The 20,089-nt window shown below is 39.5% G+C and overlaps 1 protein-coding gene across 6 annotated transcripts in view; it reads right to left on the bottom strand.

Annotated features, from left to right (window-relative positions):
• The window catches only part of PCGF5 (polycomb group ring finger 5), a 122,340-nt gene that overhangs the window by 18,715 nt on the left and 83,536 nt on the right, over positions 1-20,089 (bottom strand). For 5 of the 6 annotated variants that reach the window (XM_055559970.1, XM_055559971.1, XM_055559972.1 and 2 more), the window contains exons 3-7: positions 16,908-17,004; positions 10,079-10,134; positions 9,909-9,968; positions 7,051-7,199; positions 1,583-1,681 (exon numbers count right to left, since the gene is read on the bottom strand). In XM_055559970.1, coding sequence (XP_055415945.1) covers positions 1,583-1,681; positions 7,051-7,199; positions 9,909-9,968; positions 10,079-10,134; positions 16,908-17,004 — 461 coding nt within the window. The remainder of the gene's footprint in view (positions 1-1,582; positions 1,682-7,050; positions 7,200-9,908; positions 9,969-10,078; positions 10,135-16,907; positions 17,005-20,089) is intronic. The other variant, XM_055559973.1, reaches the window with a different exon arrangement.

Genomic DNA, 20,089 nt, shown 5'->3' with positions numbered 1-20,089 from the left:
TTCTATAAAGAAGTGTAGCAAGGGCCAGCAGCAGGACTGCAGGAGAGTAACAGTTCTCTCAGGTCTAATAACTTCCTGAAAGCTAGAAAATAACTCAGTGAGTCACACCTGAAAGTAAGGAAATAAAACTGCAAGTGGTATTCTGCAAGAAGAGAATCAAGAGCAAAACCAAATTATAAAGTTTCATTTTCTATTTCACTGTGGTTCTATTTATAAGTTGTTTTTATCTTTTACTTTTTATCAAGTACATATGGCTTTGATTAATGTTCACAATTTTTCCCCCAATGTAAAAAATGTAAAAAAAAAATGTAAAAAATTTTTTTTTACATTTGTAGGACCAAACATATAAGAATTAATCCTTAATCCATAAATTAATTAGTCATTTGTAAGACATTTTAAAATAAGTTCAGGTTCAGAGGTTTCCTCAAAATACAGACTTAATACCTGGTAATGCCTGTGTTTAAATCTTACTTTATTTCTGCTATGATTGTTCATATGAATACTATTGTATATAAGCCTGAAAAAACTATGTTGCCTTTGGTGCCTTTGCTTATATAGGAATCTAGCCTTGGTCTTAAAGGTTTTTTAGGTGCTACTAGTGGAACTCGGAGAAGGCAATGGCACCCCACTCCAGTTCTCTTGCCTGGAAAATCCCATGGATGGAGGAGCCTGGTGGGCTGCAGCCCATGGGGTCGCTAAGAGTTGGATATGACTGAGGGATTTCACTTTCACTTTTCACTTTTATGCATTGGAGAAGGAAATGGCAACCCACTCCAGTGTTCTTGCCTGGAGAATCCCAGGGATGGGGGAGCCTGGTGGGCTGCCATCTATGGGGTCGCACAGAGTCGGACACGACTGAAGTGACTTAGCAGCAGCAGTGGAACTCAGAAAGGAGGAAGAGGAAATTAATACAAGTTGTAAGACTGTATTTGCACACGTGAGAAATGGTAGCCATGTTCCCTCATTATAGCTTTAGGATGATAAACATTCTTGAAACAGGGCACACACAGGGCAGGCTGTGCTGTGTTCAACATCAGGGCAACTGACCTCTCCTGTACAGAAACTAGTATGTTACATTTATGTAGACACAGTGTGCTGGTGTTACCTAGGGCTAAACAATGTATCACTTTTGCATACTACAGAACTAAATGAATATCAATTACAAAATCCCTTTTCATAAAGCAACAATGTTTTATATTCTGAAAAAGAAGTCTTTAAAGAATGTTAAAATAGATTGGAAAGGTCTCAGACTGAAAAAATGAACATACCATAAAGCATGCAGCCATTAAAAAAAAACCATCCGTTTTAGCTGGGATATTTATTTCAAGAGTACTTAATGGTAAATATCTCCTCTAATTATAAAATGTTAAATTTGTAAGTATCATGTTCTACTCAGGACATTAAATTCAAAAATACAGATTACACAAATAGAATGTGTGCACATCCAAAAATTAAAATTTTAACATGAAAATAACCAAAGTTTCCACAAAATTAAATGTATTCTTAATTTTTACTTTCTTTTGTTAGAATTCTCCTTCAGATTAGAATTATCAAAATAATCAAGATTAGATTATTAACTTACCTCATAAGAACTTGGAAGTTTTAGTTTTAAACTTAGAAATTTTTTAATAGTTCCCACAGTTACACGTGTAGAACACCGAATGAATTTCTTCATTAAACCCTAAAGGAAATAAAGATTATTAATGAAAATATTTTATTATGTTTTGGTTTTCTCATTTCCTTAGCAGTACTAATCCACTCATTAAGCTTAAACATCAATAAAATATAAGTACCGATCTAGAATGAACGCCACAAATGAGGTTGTAGACATGGTAAACCTGAACCAATTTGTGAAACAAAATTATATCCCCAAATCTTAAAAGTTATCAATATTAAAACAAAAACAAAACCAAGCAACTGAATCTTTAAAAGATATAAAGTGTTACTGCTACTTATGCTTAGGAAATTCGGTCAACAATTTGGAGACGTTCCTTAATTCATGAAGTCAGAAAGTGGAAGTATCCAGCCAAAATATATTCCTAGCAAAATATATTTCCCAGCAAAGACCGACAGAAACTAATCTATTTACAAATAACTCCTGATCACAATTCAGATGGTTAAGTATCCATTAAGAAGAAAACAAGTCAAAAGTCACATCTAAAGCAAGAGGCACTTGACCCACTTCGAATGAGAAGACTGACGTTCCAGATAGCGTGAAAACAGAGCGACAGACGACGCACACGGACGTTCTGCTGTCTGCTCACGTCAGCTCGGCCTCATCAAGGCTTCTAAACAGCCTGTGCAGACTTGTTAGCGTGTTGCATAGGTCCCAGTTAAGACAGAGAATAATGTGAGGGTACCAGAAGACCCTTTAAGTGTATTTTCATCTGCGGGGAAGTCTAATGATAAAAGAACCTGTAGAAATGACCTGGTGTCATCACTCATAATCTTTTCAAAATTACTAGTAAGTATAGAGACCTCCGAAGAGTAAAGGTTTTAAAACTAGGCAAAAGCTTGTTTTTTGGAATTTTTAATCCAATAAGGTCTGACATCAATTGCTAACAAAATTCCAGCTTGGATTATTTAATACTTGATGTGTAAGTACTTTGGAAATAAAAATGTAACAATTACGCATTCTCTCCATAGAAATGTTACACTGACACCACATTTGCTGCTTTCCCTACATATGGGCTGTACTTTCCCTACATATGGGCTGTACTTTGTTTCCATTTTATCTCACAATTTTTTGTTGAAAACTGAACATTTTAATGTGGTAACACTGGAAATCAAATTCCTGCCTGTTCCTCAGGGATTCCTGTCATTATTTAATGACCTTTTAAAACTAATTCTGCAAAGTCTGTATTCTTTACAGCATGTATGGTCAGCTAACAACTGAACAGAGATTTCCTTGGAACCAGTCAGTTTCCCAGTCTTTGCTGAAGGACTCTGTATGAGTTTTGGGGCATACCTCTAACACTTAACCAAGCTGTTGACAACTCTACCTTGGTCTTCACTTCTGGCTTGTGCAGAACCTCGATGTCAGCCAAAGGTGAGCGTTTAGGGCCTGTGAAGGAGATCAGCCCTGGGATTTCTTTGGAAGGAATGATGCTAAAGCTGAAACTCCAGTACTTTGGCCACCTCATGCGAAGAGTTGACTCATTGGAAAAGATTGATGCTGGGAGGGATTGGGGGCAGGAGGAGAAGGGGACGACAGAGGATGAGATGGCTGGATGGCATCACCGACTCGATGGACGTGAGTCTGAGTGAACTCCGGGAGTTGGTGATGGACAGGGAGGCCTGGCGTGCTGCGATTCATGGGGTCGCAAAGAGTCAGACATGACTGAGTGACTGAACTGAACTGAATGTCTTTTCTGAGCATCTACAGAATCCTGTGTATATACGTGTCCTTCTAGATTCCTATGAATATTTTTGAGTTTCTCAAAGCTGCTATGTATTTTGATATCTGTAGACATCTCATTCTCTGCTGCTGCTTGCTGCTGCTAAGTCACTTCAGTCGTGTCCAACTCTGTGCGACCCCATAGACCGCAGCCCACCAGGCCCTGCCGTCCCCGGGATTCTCCAGGCAAGAACACTGGAGTGGGTTGCCATTTCCTTCTCCAACGCGTGAAAGTGAAAAGTGAAAGTGAAGTCGCTCAGTCGTGTCCAACTCTTAGCGACCCCATGGACTGCAGCCCACCAGGCTTCTTCGTCCATGGGGTTTTCTAGGCAAGAGGACTGGAGTGGGGTGCCATTCTCATTCTCTAGTTTTTCCTTTTAAGCTTTTTGGTTAAGTCTACTTTTTGCCCCAAATGTTATTTATACTTCAGGCAGTCATGCAGTTACAACAACATTTATTTGTATTTAGTTTCCTCCTCCTGCTCCTCCCTAGTCCATGGAGAAGGTTTTATCCATTAGGCAAGCTTCCAGTCAGGTCCAATATAGACAATCTTTTAAGTACAGTATTCTAGGATCCATCAGACAAATTATAATTATTTGGCAATTAGGCTTTGAAAGAGATCCACCTCCCTCTGTCCTTTGGTGCTTGAGAAGCTGCAGTAGCATAGTGGGCTGTGATTTTTACCAGGCTGTTTCAGAGCTGAGAGTAGAGGATGGGACTAAGGCAAGTTAAAATTATTCTTACCAAGAGTCAGACATTTTTTGCTCCATTGGTTTCTGCAAGGGTTTTAGCCTTTGGTTAACTATCAGATTTCTGAAAAAGTCGATTATGAAAACTTTTGCCAGCTTTTTCACTGATTTTATGCAGGAGCAAATTTTTGGAGGTCCTTATTCTAATAGTTTCACTGCGTTTTTGCTCTTGACTTCGACGTTTGAACTGCAGTAGGTATACTATAGAAACAATACATTACTGAGAATCTCATCCTACTACAGAGGAATGAGATGGTTGAGAAGGCTATAAAGGAACCTAGGAATAATTTTTCTGCCTTTATGCAATATATAATCCAGTCTCAAGGATAAGACACATGCCAAAAAAGATAAAAGACAGTATTCGTGCCTGGTACCTTTAATACACAAATACTGATTTAATCAATAGCAAAGTAAGCCCTAATTGAGTGATAAATACAAGTCAATTTCAGAAGGGATTCACCAAGGTAGGGAAAAAAAAAAATCACAAAATATATAAGTCTCTTGAATCTTGACAGAAGTCTTGGACAGTGGTGAGAAGAGAGAAGAACATGCCAAAATGGAAGATTGTTCAAAGTCTTAGGAGATTTAAATATTCTTAATATAAGCCTTTATATACTCTGGATGCAAATTCTTTGTCAGATACAAGGGTGCCAAACTTTATGTTGGTGCTCACAGATAAATGACAAGAATCATATTTTGATGATTCTCTGCCAGGAATTATGGGAAATAAACTTACAAACACAGGGGTTTTAATGAAAGACCTTGAATGCTAACACAAGGAGTCAAGACCTGATTCTAAAAGGTGGCGAACCATGGCCATGGCCCTCAAGCCAAGTTCGGCTGTCCAGCTATTCTCGTAAGTGAAGTTTAACTGGAACACAGCAAGGGCAGTTTGTTCACTACCATCTATGGCTGCGTTAGTGCTAAAAATAAGTCAGCTGAGTAGTTGCAACAAAGCCCATATAGCCCACAGAAGCTAAAATACTTGCTACTTGACCCTGATAGTGGTTATAACTGCTTGCACACACTAAGGCTGCAGCCCCAGCCCTGGATAATAAAAGAGATCAAGCATGCAGGAAACACTTCAGACTACTTTTAAAAATCTAGATATAATGTCAGCCGCACTTATTAGACTGAGGAAATTTTGCAGGACTTATGACTGGTTGAAGGGAAGGGAGAGAAGGTCAAAAATGTAAGAACTTGCATTTCTATGATTGGTTAAAAGATGGTAGTGATAAGGGAAACTGCATGTGTGGAGTAAAGTTAGGTGAAAGTACAGTATAGTGAATTTGTCTTTTAATATGTGAAGTTTTATGTATTAGTGAAACTCCTAGTTAGGATACTAAAAGTAGTTAGAGATATAATACTTGGAAGTGATGACAGGTTTGGAAAGGGTGATTTAAAAATTTCTTTGCATAGTTGGAAGTCACAAAAAGTAGAAGTGACCTCCTAGGATGACTACAGAGAAAGAATAACTGAGCGGGGGGCTAGATAGTAGCCTACACTCACATATACCAAGCAGAAGACAGGAAGAAGACGTCAGTAGAGACAGTAGAGGAGTGGCCGGAGGGAAAAGGTGAGACTCAGGAAAGCACAGTACAAGTCAGGTAAGCTGTAAAAGTTGTTTTAAGAAGGAAGGCACAAGAATGAAGAAAAATCTATAAAGGAAAGAGTGAAAAGATAAAAGCTCATCTGGAATTGTGAGGTGTCAAAGATGCCAAACAGTATCAAGGCAGGGGGTAGTCAATTTTTCAGATGAATCTGAAATTCAATGCTTTGTAACTTTCATACTAGAAATCCTGCAGAGAAGTAGACTCCTCATTTATTTATGAAGAGATACTCCACCTTTTGATTGACTCAATTTTCACTACAAGATAATAACTGTATATATTAGAGAGCTAAAGGATGATCATAGTCTCCATTAAGAACCTCCCCCAAAGGGGATTACAGAAATGACTGAGAATAAGAGAAAAATGTAAGATCATTAAAAATTCTTATGCAAAGAAGGCTGACAACAGGAAAGGGTGCTGCAGCAGAGCATGAGATGCTGACAGGCCCTGAAGGGTGGACGGGAATGGAGGCCACTTCTCCCACCATTGCTGTACTCTTTTACATGTCTTGTCCAACCAATCTCTCTTAACTAAATCTATTATCTTATTTTATTATACCTGTTTGTATGAGTAAGATCTAACCAAAGATCCCTGAGTGAAAAAACTTACTATTTACATCTTTGCTCATGTCCATATAGTCGGTAATATTCACTGAATCGTTATGCTAATACGTATTTCTCTTTGTAAGATGCTGGGAAAACTTAATCAGCATTGAGGAATTCAGCTCACTGGCTTACAGATCACACAGAGGAAGTTAAGGAAAAGTTCACAGGTACTTTATGACATCCATCTAAACCAACTATATTGTTCATAAAATGTATTAGCCATGACGTGGATAGCTTTGTGAGTTGCAAATAAAAATAGAGAAACAAAAGAGAAAACTAAAAGAGGATGAATAAAAGGGTTGAAGATGCTGTGTGTCACGAAATGACCCGAGTCTGAGTTGGTGACCACACTTAAAAAGGGAAAAACAGTGTATGTATATGAACTCCCAACAAAGGTATAAAAGGAGATGGAAGGAGAAATAGAGGTGTGATTCTCCACACTGGCCACTAGGTGGTGGCATTGACCCAGGACGGTTCAGTTTTGAGGGTTAGAAATCAGGAAGGAGCCCGAAGCAAGCAACTGCTTCGCAATTTGCAGGCAAGGGAGTATCAGAAAGCGACGTTCTATTTGTTTATGTTAATAAGAACTTTGAAAGCAAACATTCTGAGACACTAGGAAAATCTATCAACAAGTTATAGAAGATTTACTATAAAATGATTATAAAAAACAACTGTAGTTGTCCACTCACCTTTACTACGTTGTCCCCTGATTGTCCGTTATTCCGTAAACAATCTAGACATATAGCGATTTGTGGGTCACTTCTGTGATAGTCTTTATCATCTTGATTTTCATCACCTTCTTCATCTACTTTAGGTTTGTCAACTTTTGACATATCATCTGTGTAATTTAAACAAACCCAAGTTAGATAAAACTCAAAGTTGATTTTATAGTTAAGCAACAATACACTAACCATGAGAACAAAAATCAAATTTAAAAAACATTTCTTAACAGTTCTTGATGAAGAATAACCGAAAATTTTAGTACCTTTAAAATGTTCCAACCAACTCAATAATGGAAATACTTAAAAAAAACCATTAAGTGACTCATTAGCAGAGCTTACAAATTCTGGACTCACTGGGACATCCAAATGAAAGATTTAGGACTAACTATATTTGGTCACAAAATGACTGCCATTAGTGATTAGACCACTTAGAAATTGACGGGATGTTCCATGGACAGAGGAGCCTGGCGGGCTACAGTCCAGGGGGTCACAAAGAGTCAGACACAACTTAGTGACTAAACAACAACACAACGATATATATTTGATAAATTAATAATTTTGAACATATGTTGTTTAAAGAAATGTATAAAATGTTTTTTTTTAAACTACATCATTTACAAAGTTCAGTTAACATATGTAATTACAATTTCAAGTTTGTATATACATAATAAAGTGTTTTTGATCAAAGAAAAAAATACTTCCAAATTCTACATTTATTCAAAGTTTAAAACCAACTAAACTAAATATTTAGTAAAACTAAAATATTTAAGTTCAAAATTAACTAGCTAGTGAAATAACGAGTAGAATGAATTAGCTTTTTTAACATGTATGTAACTAACATATTAAAACACCATCAAAGAAATCTGAGAATATTTCATATTATAATCAAATGTATTTAACCTATGAAATGCCAGCAGGCTACATATAATGCACATATATTTAATGATTCATTTGTTTATTGAGTGCCTTTAATTCTGTTAGTCTAAGCCTGAGGGAACAACATTGAAACTATGAGGTCATCCTCACTCTTACGGTGTCAGGGCATAAAAGGAGGTTCGGGCAAGTAAGGAAAACAGACGGAGAAGTCGATAGACTCTGATGTAAGAGGTAAGATAGGCCAAGTGGGCACATATAACAGAGGTGGTAATAAACCCAAATTCTGCGGTGAAGCAAAGATTCAGGGGAGATTTCCAGATAAAATGTAAGCTGAAACTTGAAAGAATGAGCCAGTCAAGCATTACAGTATAGAAAAGCCCAGGAAAAAAAACACAGACCAGTTAGATCAAAAAAAGAAAGATGAGTTAGCTCCTCTGTAATGAGTGTAGTAAAAGCATCACAGGTGTGTTGTACAGGAGAGGTGGGTGTTCTCTTCTGCCTTTTTAGGAACTGCCTTCTATGGACCAAGCTCCAGCTCCAAGAAAAGGTCCAAATCCTCCACCCAAACTAAAGACCAAATATGATAAAACTATTTTTAAAAGAGAGAAATATGGGGGGAAAGGAGAGAAACACAAGTCAGGCTGCGGTCCTTCACTAGTCCATCTGTAAGCCGCAGAGTCATGGACTAACCTGACCACACAGCTTCTGATGACAAGCCCTGGCTCCTACTGTCTTGAAAACATAGTTAAAAACTGGAACATTCAGTCAATTTTACCTATATTTTTTTACTATGGCACTACTGTATAAATTGCAGTTTACATCTGGGTAAAATATGCCTTTAATTAAGTCTTTTTTTGCCAGGCTTGGCTTCTTTGCCCATTTCAGTGTTTTAATTATAGATTAAAAATAATCCCTTGCTACCTTATTCCATTCAAAATTATTCTCAAACTTTCCCTGCTTTAGGAAGCCAGTCCTGCACAGTTCAGCTGAACTAAAAAGAAAAACAACTCTGATGCCCATTTTTCATATGAAAAGAGAAAGCCATTTCAATGATATGTATGTAATCGACAATCCTATGAATCTTGTGGGAAAACCAGAGGTGGAAGACTGAGCTCTATAGAAGAATGAGCCCATAAAAACACACACAATCCTTGAAAAACTTCAGTGGTGTTCAGGCCATCCTGAAACAAATCTCATATTAAATGACAAAATGAAAGGACGCTTCTTCCTTATAATTTCATATATGTTGTATTTTCTTTCCTTTTATGTGAATTATATACGTACTAAAAGCAAAGCCTTTTCTCTACCCAGTAATGTCTGCCAGTTTCCTTAATTATTAAAAATTACTCACTGCTCAATCTCCTGGGACCTAAAAGGCAAATCTGAACACTTAACATATGTGATGGGGAAAGTTCCCAGAAGTACCTAGAAATATTTTTCAAATCTCAGAATACATAAATTTGTATTATTGGAACTCTACCTATGAAAAGTTCATTCCAGATTATCAGAGCACAGCAAGATCCTCCGCTCTGGCTTTCAGCTACATTCAAGTCCCTTCTCCTATTAAATATACAAAATAAAATAGATACAGCCATAAACCCCTCACTGTTCAGTTGCAGGCTATGGCCATTTCTTCAGTTTCCTGTAGCTCTTTAGCTAATACTGCTATAATCAGTGGTCACTTTTCTGTTTTATCTCCTTTTTCTCTTCCCAGTTTCCTCTATTTCCTATTACCTTCAATTGGACTGATCTAGATTTTACATGCATTTACACAAAATCTCATGATTCTATATTAAAAGTTCATAATAACAGAAAAGTTCATAATATAAAGGGGTACACAATATTATTGTACAGGAGAAATTTGAGCTTGGAGAGAGAGACGAGTTCACCACAGCTACAAAAAGCTAAGAAATTCCAACAGATAGAAGTTAAAAAAAAAAAAAAGTCACCTTGTCCATTTTCTTGAGGCTTATTTTTCTTCCAAAATTCAGACTCACGCTCAAGTTCTTCTAATTTAAAAGAAAAAAAGTATAAAAATAATAGAAACAATCACGAAATCTTTAACAGAAATGGTGATTTTACAAAACAAAAAATCGGCAAGAATTCAAGAGTAACTTACGTTCTCGTAGTCCAGGAACCAACTTAAATATAATTTCCTCTAGTGTGTTATCCAACCTTCCAAAGAGGAAAAAAGAGAATATACTAACAATAAAGACATTAAAATCCAGTATGTAAATTGTTTAAGATTTGCATCTCACATAGATTACAAAATATAGAACATATGGTTTTAGCACAAGCACCACACCCAACTACTCTGTAGGTGGAACACATTTATTTCCAGCCTGTCCCAGGAGCAGACAGATTATAAAAATGGTCCCGTCTCCAGTCCTCTCTATAATCTACCCACTCTGAACAGGACTGTGATTAAGGGAGGGAGTCTCTTCCTCCACCCTGAGAATATGGGCCAGCCTTGAAACATACTCAGGCCAGAGAATGTGGCACAAGCGACACTGCTGAGCTCTGAGCCAAGCCTGAGGCACTTCATGCGCTTTGATGCACTTTCCTGGAACCCTGCCACCGTAAGCACAAGTCTGGAGGATGAGACACCATGACCTTCAGAGCCAAGCTGCCCTGGTAAGGCCATCTCAGACCAGTTCATGGGCGCCCAACCCAACAGGACAGAACCCAGCCAGGATCAGCAGAGCAGTGACCCACCAGCCTCTGACTGCAGTCACCTAAGTGAGCCCAGCCAAGACCAGCAGGCCCACCTGGATCTGTGAACCACACAGAACTGTGAGGAATCGAAAATGCTTTTAGTGTTGTTTTCAGCATGAAATTTAGGCGTGGTCTGTTATACACCAATAGCTGATCCAGCCACTTTCAAAATCTCTATGACAACTCTGGTAGAGAAAGAAAATCTCCATTCTGAGAAATTGACACCGTTTTTTCCTAGGTAAAAAACCTAATATTGGGGACTTCCCTTGTGATCCAATGGTTAGGACTCCACCCTTCCACTGCAGGGGATGCACGTTCAATCCCTGGTTGGGGAAGTAAGATCCCGCATGCCAAACATCAGTTCAGTTCAGTCGCTCAGTCGTGTCCGACTCTTTGCGACCCCTTGAATCGTAGCACGCCAGGCCTCCCTGTCCATCACCAACTCCCGGAGTTCATCCAAACTCACGTCCATCAAGTCGGTGATGCCATCCAGCCATCTCATCCTCTGTCGTCTCCTTCTCCTCCTGCCCCCAATCCCTCCCAGCATCAGAGTCTTTTCCAATGAGTCAACTCTTCACATGAGGTGGCCAAAGTACTAGAGTTTCAGCTTTAACATCAGTCCTTCCAAAGAACACCCAGAACTGATCTCCTTTAGGATGGACTGGTTGGATCTCCTTGCAGTCCAAGGGACTCTCACGAGTCTTCTCCAACACCACAGTTCAAAAGCATCAATTCTTCGGCGCTCAGCTTCCTTCACAGTCCAACTCTCACATCCATACATGACCACAGGAAAAACCATAGCCTTGACTAGATGGACCTTTGTTGGCAAAGTAATGTCTCTGCTTTTGAATATGCTACCTAGGTTGGTCATAACTTTCCTTCCAAGGAGTAAGTATCTTTTAATGCCAAACATCAGCATGGCCAAAAAAACAAAAAACAAAAAAAACCACTATCTTGCCATTGCTTTTGTCTCTTTTCCCTCCTGGATCTGAGCATAACTCCTCCTCTCCATGGCTTCACTTCCTCATCTCGCCCTCCTGCTCCTACAGCACGCTTCCCTCTCATATTCCTCCTGCTCAACTGCAGTATCCTTCTCTGACAATAAACATGGACACTTTTCTCACATCTAAAGAACCCCCCCAATCCTGGCTTAACCTATCGTCTTCTCAAGCTGTCAGCAGATTCTCAACCTCTTCTTCCAACTGGAAAACTCTGAAAGCATAACCAACATTATTTCTGTCATATATTTTTTGCTTCTCCTACTTGACAGACCTTCCCAAATCATCAATAACTTCCATTATTGAATAGATTTTAAAAGAAATTTGAGTTAAAATTTAAAAATTTTTAATTACTTTTAAAGTCATTTTTCTCCTCATGCTCTACAGCAGTTTGTGCTGCCTGGCGATGCCTCTTTGAAAACTTCTGTTCTCGATTTTTCTCTTTTCCTATTCTTCTCTAGATATTTTTCTTTTTCCAACTACTTCTCCCTCCGAGGATTCTCCTTTGCTCTGCTCTCTGTACTCTCTGACCTTTTCTACATACTTCCTGAGGATCTCATCCACTTTTGTGACTTCAAAACTAACATACAGGCTGATCACACACACACACCCCCCTCCATCTCTCTGTGAAGCTCAAGTTCCATATTTCCAACAGATGCCGAATATCTCAAGCCCCTCCTTTTTGTTCATCTATGTCAAGATTATGTCTTCTCCTTCAACAGAATATCTCTGAAAACCTGCCTTACTTTCTCAAAGTTAAATTCAGAAATGATACCGTATCAGTCCCAAATAGGCTCAAAATGCAAGCATTATCGTCACCCACCTGTCTCTTGCTTCACATGTTTACTCACCAAGCCCCCTTCTCGGCATTTCTCCCACCCAGTCTTTTCACACTTCCATCCTTCTGTTCCCTCAACTAGCACCCCTACTTAGAGGACAGCCCAGAGACATTCTCTTTAACCTTGACATGTTCATAACGAATTTTCCTTAAGCACTACTCTGATCATTACTTGCCTGCTCAAAAACTAATTTCTTCCCAACACCTGGCTTAAAGTGTTCTTACAACTTGAGTCCAACCTACAAATTGCAAGTGGTGCTGCTCCCTTGTTACTCTTCTCTAGCCAACTGGCTTAGTCAGTCATCCCTAAGGATGCCTTGCCTTTTCCAACCTGCTTTTCTCCCTCACGCTCTTCATCCTGGCTCAAGTACTCGTTTCCCAGTCCTACTCTCCAGCCGAACCAATGTCACCTGATTCTTCAGGACACACATACTAACTCATTCACAGTTTTCCTAGTCTATTTAACAGCTGCAGTATTTAAAAGAAGTATTATTTCTCTTCTTAATATTTGTTTTATCAATGTAATACATATATTAACACATAATTTACAAATCAAGCTTCCCCCAACCTTAAATGTTATATTAAAATATCACATTTTCTTGCCCCATCCTTCCTATTCCTGATTCCTACAACAACCACTTTCAAATCCAAGCTGTTTCTATTAGCATTTACTTTCATATTTCTATATATATTATAGACAGATAGAGAAAAAACAAAGCCATTCCTTTTTTGCTGTCTAGATTTTTCTCACCTCCTTCTGTGGGAGATAAGGTTTTAGCTCTCTTGATATCATCCCTCCATGCCCCTGTCCTCCCAACATACATTCTCCTAACTCTCCTCTTCCTGATAGTCTTACTGCCATTTTTGTGTTTAACAATGAATGTTTACATGATTATGATTATACAAATATTTAAAGTGTACTCTGATTAAAGATATCCCCTCGTTCAACTTTTTTCTTTCCCTGGAGTATAGTAACTATTTACTTTTCATCAATTTCTACATACCCATTCGCCAATGCTCTACCATAATTTCTTCTTACTATGTACAAACAGGGGCTTCCCTGATAGCTCAGTTGGTAAAGAATCTGCCTGCAATGCAGGAGACCCTGGTTCGATTCCTGGGTCAGGAAGATCCTCTGGAGAAGGGATAGGCTCAGTTCAGTTCAATCACTCAGTTGTTTCCGACTCTTTGCAACCCCATGGACTGCAGCACGCCAGGCCTCCCTGTCCATCACCGGAGTTTACTCAAACTCATGTCCATTGAGTCCATGATGCCATCCAACCAACTCATCCTCTGTCGTCCCCTTCTCCTCCTGCCTTCAATCTTTCCCAGCATCAGGGTCTTTTCAAATGAGTCAGCTCTTTGCAGCAGGTGGCCAAAGTACTGGCGTTTCAGCTTCAACATCAGTCCTTCCAATGAACATTCAGGACTGATTTCCTTTAGGATGGACTGGTGGATCTTACCCACTTCAGTATCCCTGGACTTCCCCTGTGGCTCAGCTGGTAAAGAATCAGCCTGCAATGCAGGAGACCTGGGTTCGATCCCTGGGTTGGAAAGATTCTCTGGAGAAGGGAACGGCTACCCACTCCAGTAGTCTGGCCTGGAGAGTTCCATGGGCTATATAGTCCATGGGGTCACAAAGAGACAGGACTGAGTGACTTTCACTCACTCACTCATATACAAACAGATCAGGAATCAACCAGTTTCATTTCTGTCCCTGTAATATGCATCATCCCTCGCCAATTTCATGTGCTCTCTGCCCTCCTCATCCAGTTTAGAATTTACTTCTCAGTCAGTCATCATTAAAGCCACACCTTGCGTGTACCTTTGATTCCCTTGTCCCCCCCTCACCTGCTCAAATTATTTGGTATAACCACAACACTAGTTAAACCCCACTCTCTGTTAACTTGTGCTGGTAGCCATTGGGCTGGAAAAAAACACAACCACACCCCTTTAAATTCATAACTACAACCCAGATGTGACTTTAGGATTTCCAGGACTCATACTGTACTTCCCCAGTTCATGTATTCTCTTACTTTCCTGCACAACACATTTTTCCCTCTCCTCCAACCCCTACAGCCCCCTTTTCCACCCTACTCCTGGCTGGTAAAACATCTTCTGCTCAGTGAGACACAAATGTCTACAGAATCTGAGCACCGCATCGACCCGTGGCATCTGCACGCTGCCCTCCCACCTGCTGCTGCAGAGGGTCTGCTGATGCTTCCCCATGAAGCCAATCTCTTCAACTGTTAAACTCCACACCCTCTTCCCTCCCAAGAACACTGCTTCAGCAATGTCCCCTCTCCCCCATTCTCCTATTATTATCTCTTTGCTCTTTCTTGGATTATTCCTTTCAAACATGTCAGTACTGTTCCCACAGCACAACAAAATAAAAGCCCTCTTGACTGCACTTCTTTGAATAGTGACCACCCCATATCTTTGCCCCCATTAGTGGCAAAACTTGAAAAAGGTTGTCGATACTCGCTGTTTCTAACTCGTGTGCCTCCCCTTCTCTCTTGTAACAATCCAGTTAGGTTTCGCCTCACGGTTCCGCGGAAAGTGCTTCTGTCAAGGCTGCTGACCTCCAACTGTTAAATCCAACTGCCAACTCTCGGTCTTCACCTTACAACATTACAGTCCAGCACGCCCGCACCTTTGCTTGGCTTCTAGGCCACACACTCTGGAAGCTTCCCTCTCCTATACTGACTGTGCCTTTTCAGTTTCCTTTGCTGGTTACTCCCCCTCTTCCTGATCCGTCAACTTTAGAATGTTCCAGGGACCCATCCTCGGTCCTCCACACTTCTCTCTGCACTCATGCTCTTACGTGCTCCTCTCTTGTCCCACGGTTTTAAATACTGTCTGCACACTGAAGACCACCAGATTTTTAACCCCAGCGAGACCTCTCTCAAGTCACAGACTTGTATATTCACCAGCCAACTTCCCTCTTCTCTGAAATGATTAATAGACTCAACATGCCCAAATCCAAACTCCCCATCTGTGAAAGTGAAAGTTGCTCAGTCCTATCCAGTCCATGGAATTCTCCAGGCCAGAATGCTGGAATGTGTAGCCTTTCCCTTCTCCAGGGGATCTTCCCAATCCAGGGATTGAACCCAGGTCTCCCACATTGCAAGGGGATTCTTTACCAGCTGAGCCACCAGGGAAGCCTAAATTCCAGATCTACCAGCCCCAAACCTGCCTTCTCCTTACTTAGTCTTCCTTGTCTCATGCTCTAGTTGCTCTGAGCTCCTGAATCCTGCCCATGCTGTTCCTCAGACAAGCTGCAGGTGCCCTCCTGACCTGGAACAGGCATACTCCCCCCAGATCTACATGTGGCTGTAACCTCAGAGAGACAGTGATCCTGTGCTCAGATCCCACCTTCTCAATGAGGCCTGTCCTCACCATTTTATTTAGAACTGGCATCTGCCCGCCGTTCACTGCCTCCCTTCCCCCCGCCGTGTCCCTCACTTGCAGCACTTCTCAGAGTTGCTGATTCAGAGGGTCTGAGGTGGGGCCCCAAAACTGTCATTTCCATTAAGATAGTAATGGTGTAAGGACCAAACTTTGAAAACCAATGGAGCAGACATTTACTTACAGACAAATTACTCCAACTATAGACACTAAAATAGAAAAAAGTGTAAGATATAAGACCTGAAAATCCAGATTTACAGAATGATGGCAAACACTACACAGAGATGAACGTTCATGAGGGCTCTTTACTATGGTACGAACTGTGGGAAGAAAAGTGTGTTCAGTGGTTTGTGGCTGGAAGTGACATTTGAGTTTGGTGGACCTTAGGCAATGTAGTGTCACTCCTATAAATTTCCATTTATAATCTTGAAAAAAAGGTTTGGTTTGGATTAGGATCTTATACTGCACTTCTAACTTTAAAAATATATGACTACACTTCTTTATATTATTACTATTTATTTGGTATCATGATTATACCATTAAGAAAAGGGTAGTCATTTTAAAAATTCTTTTTGGTTTTACATAAATGTGCACTTATAGAATATATGATAAATTTTTAAAAATTAAGAGTCCCAAGATTAGTATCCCTATTAGTTCTGCCCTCTTCCCACTACCATGTAGCTCAACAAATACAGAGTACTGTGTAGAATAATAAAATACTAAAAATAACTGCAACTAAAGTAACCCTGAGATCCTGAGATAAAGTTGTAATTTTTAATTTGGAAATATATTTCTTAAATATTTAATATGCACAGCCTTATTTTTCATTTCTTCTTAATAAAATAAATTGAAATAAAATGCTTTAAAATGAAAATCAAAGCCTACATTAACTGAGTCAAGGTACCAACAAATATTATGATGCATAATAAAAATTATTAAGAGCTTATATAATTATTTAAGTTAGAGGAACTAAAAATATATTGACATACCTCAACATTTCTAATGGGTTTGTCTCATGAACCTGGTTGCCACACCTTGGACAATCATTGCTATCTTCAAAGTGCTGGACAATACAAGTCTTGCAGACTGAGAAGAAACAAGATGTTAGATTAAAATGCATCATTTGAACTTAATATAACTAGACATAGTCCCTATAAATTATCTACTACACCTGAAATACTATTCTTTAATCAAACTTTATAAAACCTTAAAATGATAACACTATTTTAAAAACACCTGAAATAAAGCCTACTGCCACAATATAAAAATTAACTATTTTGATTATTGTTATTCTTAAATATATTCACAAACCAAACAATTTATTCACAGTATGTAAAAAAGTTGATGCATTTACATACAACAATAGATTTTCTCATTTAAAGAAGTAGAACAAGGAACAGTAAAGGCTGGTAAATCTGAATTTATTTCTTTTGCTAAAAATTTACTTGAATGCAATATAAATGGTACTTAATAATATCTGAGAGTTCTCAACATGCCTGGATTAGTTTTTATGGGCAGGGTGCTCCTGGGACAAACCAGAAGTTTCAACAGAACTTCTGGCCCGTGCAGAGTATGATGCGTCTGCGCTCACAGGACTGTAATTCCAAGGGCCATGAAGTATAGCCAGTGACATCAAGCTGGTGCAAATGCACAAGAGGTAAACCAAAAGAACCACTGAGGATTAATTAATTAAGATGTTAAATAAAGCTTATTATAAACAAAGACAATGGAAATATGATTTGTGGCTTTTGGGGCACAAGTCTATATAGCCAACCTCTCCTCCAAATAATACTAATCTTTCTGGTTATGACTCTCTCCCACCTTTTCCCTAAGCTTCTTATTTACCAAATTTCTTGCCCCAAAACCTCAGACATAAACAGCAGCTGAACTGTAAAAAATTTTCAACCCAATTCCCTATCCCAATGCCCCCTCTTCCATTTTATTACCCTGTGTAATCTGAAATTTTCACCTGTACAGATCAGCTCTCCCTTTTACAACTTCAATACAAACTACTTTTCTCCCCTCTGCAAGCCCTGGACTATCTAAAAGCAGTGAAAATTTATCTATACGACTGACCTAGAATAAACACCAGGATTCCTACCACTGAGATTAGATCTGAAAATTCAAACTTATCACACACACTGGTCAGAGAAACAGTGGTCAGGGTAGACTTCTCCTAGGAAACTAATTTTAAAATTATCAGTACATACAGTATTTCCTTTCACTTATTTATTCATTGATTCAATAGCCAGCTTCCCTGGTGGCTGAGAAGGTAGAGTCTGTCTGTAACGTAGGAGACCTGGGTTTGATCCCAGAGTTGGGAAGATCCCCTGGAGAAGGAAATGGCAACCCATTGCAGTATTCTCGCCAGAAAATGCCATGGACAGAGGAGCCTGGTGGGCTACAGTCCATGGGGTTGCAAAGAGTTGGAGAGGACTGAGAGACTAACACTTTCACTTTTCACTTGCAACAGCCAAGCATTATACTAGGAGTTGGGGGATGCAGGGATAAACAAAACAAAGTCCATACTCTTACGGAGCTTATATTCTATTTGGGAAGTCAAAGAATTTTAGTTAGTAATAAGTGATATCTACAAAACAGACAAAAATGGTAGCAAGAGAGAGTGCTGCAGGCTGGGGGCTATTTTAGGTCAGAGAGATCAGGGTAGGACTTCTTCCTAAGAAGGTGACATCTGAGCAGATTTCTTTTGCTGGGTGCCCTATTCTCTACATCTTTTTAAGATAACATACAGCTATTAGGGTAACACTCCTTTACTACATTTCTCCCCAAATTTGGATGAAAAACAGTAGTACAAAACCCTAAAATAAAAAAAAAAAGCTTAGATGTGAATATTTCTGTTCTCCAAAACATTCTGAATGTCTTTTTTAAAAGTTAATGTTTGGGAAGGAAGGGCTACCTTGCTAATCAATACTGAGGCAGAGGCGGGAAAAGCTGAATCCCTTAGCAGACTGCTGGTATTTGCTGTTTTCCCAGGGACACCAGATAAATCTCTAAAATGCGGGAAAGAAGGCAAATAGGACGGATAAGAGGCAAGAATGAAGGGCATTAGGAAGCCCGATCCTGTCCTGAACTTCAGCTCCTGCCCTGGAACTCTGATCCTTGTGGTTCAAAAGGTTTATCATTCTCAGGAATTCCTGGTTGTCTCTGGCCCTTGGCCAAACAGAGAGGCACGTGACATACCCAGAGCAAGTCCTCATGTGGGTCAGCTAGAAGGCTAAGGGCAGGAGCCTGTCTTCCCAGGGACAAAGATACTAATCCAGGTTGATGCAGAAAGAAATGTCAGGCTCATTTGTCCAGAGGTGCACACAGTTTCAAGAATAAAGCTGCTTGAGGCCAAGGCAGCCTCAAGGTACTCAGGGATGGGACCAGTAATCTGTACTCCAGATCTGGCCTGATAGCCACTAGCAGAATGTGGCTCCTGAGCACTTGAAATGTTGCTAGTTCAAGTTGAGATGTGCTGTGAGTATAAATTACACACCAGATCTCAAAGACTGAGAATGAAAAGAATAATCTTATTAATAATTTTTATATTAATTACATGTTGGAGTGATAATATTTTAGACATACTAGATTAAATAAAATATATTAAAACGAATTTCATTTCTTTTATTTAATGTGGCTACTAGAAAACTTAAAATTACACAGGTGGCTCACATTTTATTTCTACTGTGCAGAACAGAGGGAGTAGAAAGCCCCATTAGAGGCAACTTTATTTCTCACACAAACGTGTGAGATACAGTATCTTATTCTACTTTTGCAGATAAAGGAGAAGAGGTTCTTATAAGCCAGGTAACCTGCCTTCCCTGATAAATGGCAGCGCAGAGACTTGAATCCAGGTTTTCTGGTAGGGGATCACAAATTGTGTCAGATTAAAAACATTTTTTTAACTTAACAAAGGAAAAGAATGTAATGTAGAAATACAACCCCCCGCCCTGAAAAAATATCTTCAGCTTCTCTGCTAAATCTGACTACCAAGTAAACACAACAGATAAGCCATCCCATCAGTGCAGTTCAGTCGTGTCTGACTCTTTGCGAGCCCATGAATCGCAGCACGCCAGGCCTCCCTGTCCATCACCAGCTCCCGCATTTCACCCAAACTCACGTCCATCAAGTCGGTGATGCCATCCAGCCATCTCATCCTCTGTCGTCC

Source organism: Bubalus kerabau, chromosome 22 (assembly GCF_029407905.1).
Source record: "Bubalus kerabau isolate K-KA32 ecotype Philippines breed swamp buffalo chromosome 22, PCC_UOA_SB_1v2, whole genome shotgun sequence".
Taxonomy (NCBI): Eukaryota; Metazoa; Chordata; class Mammalia; order Artiodactyla; family Bovidae; genus Bubalus; species Bubalus kerabau.
This window is presented reverse-complemented; position numbering and strand designations above follow the sequence as displayed.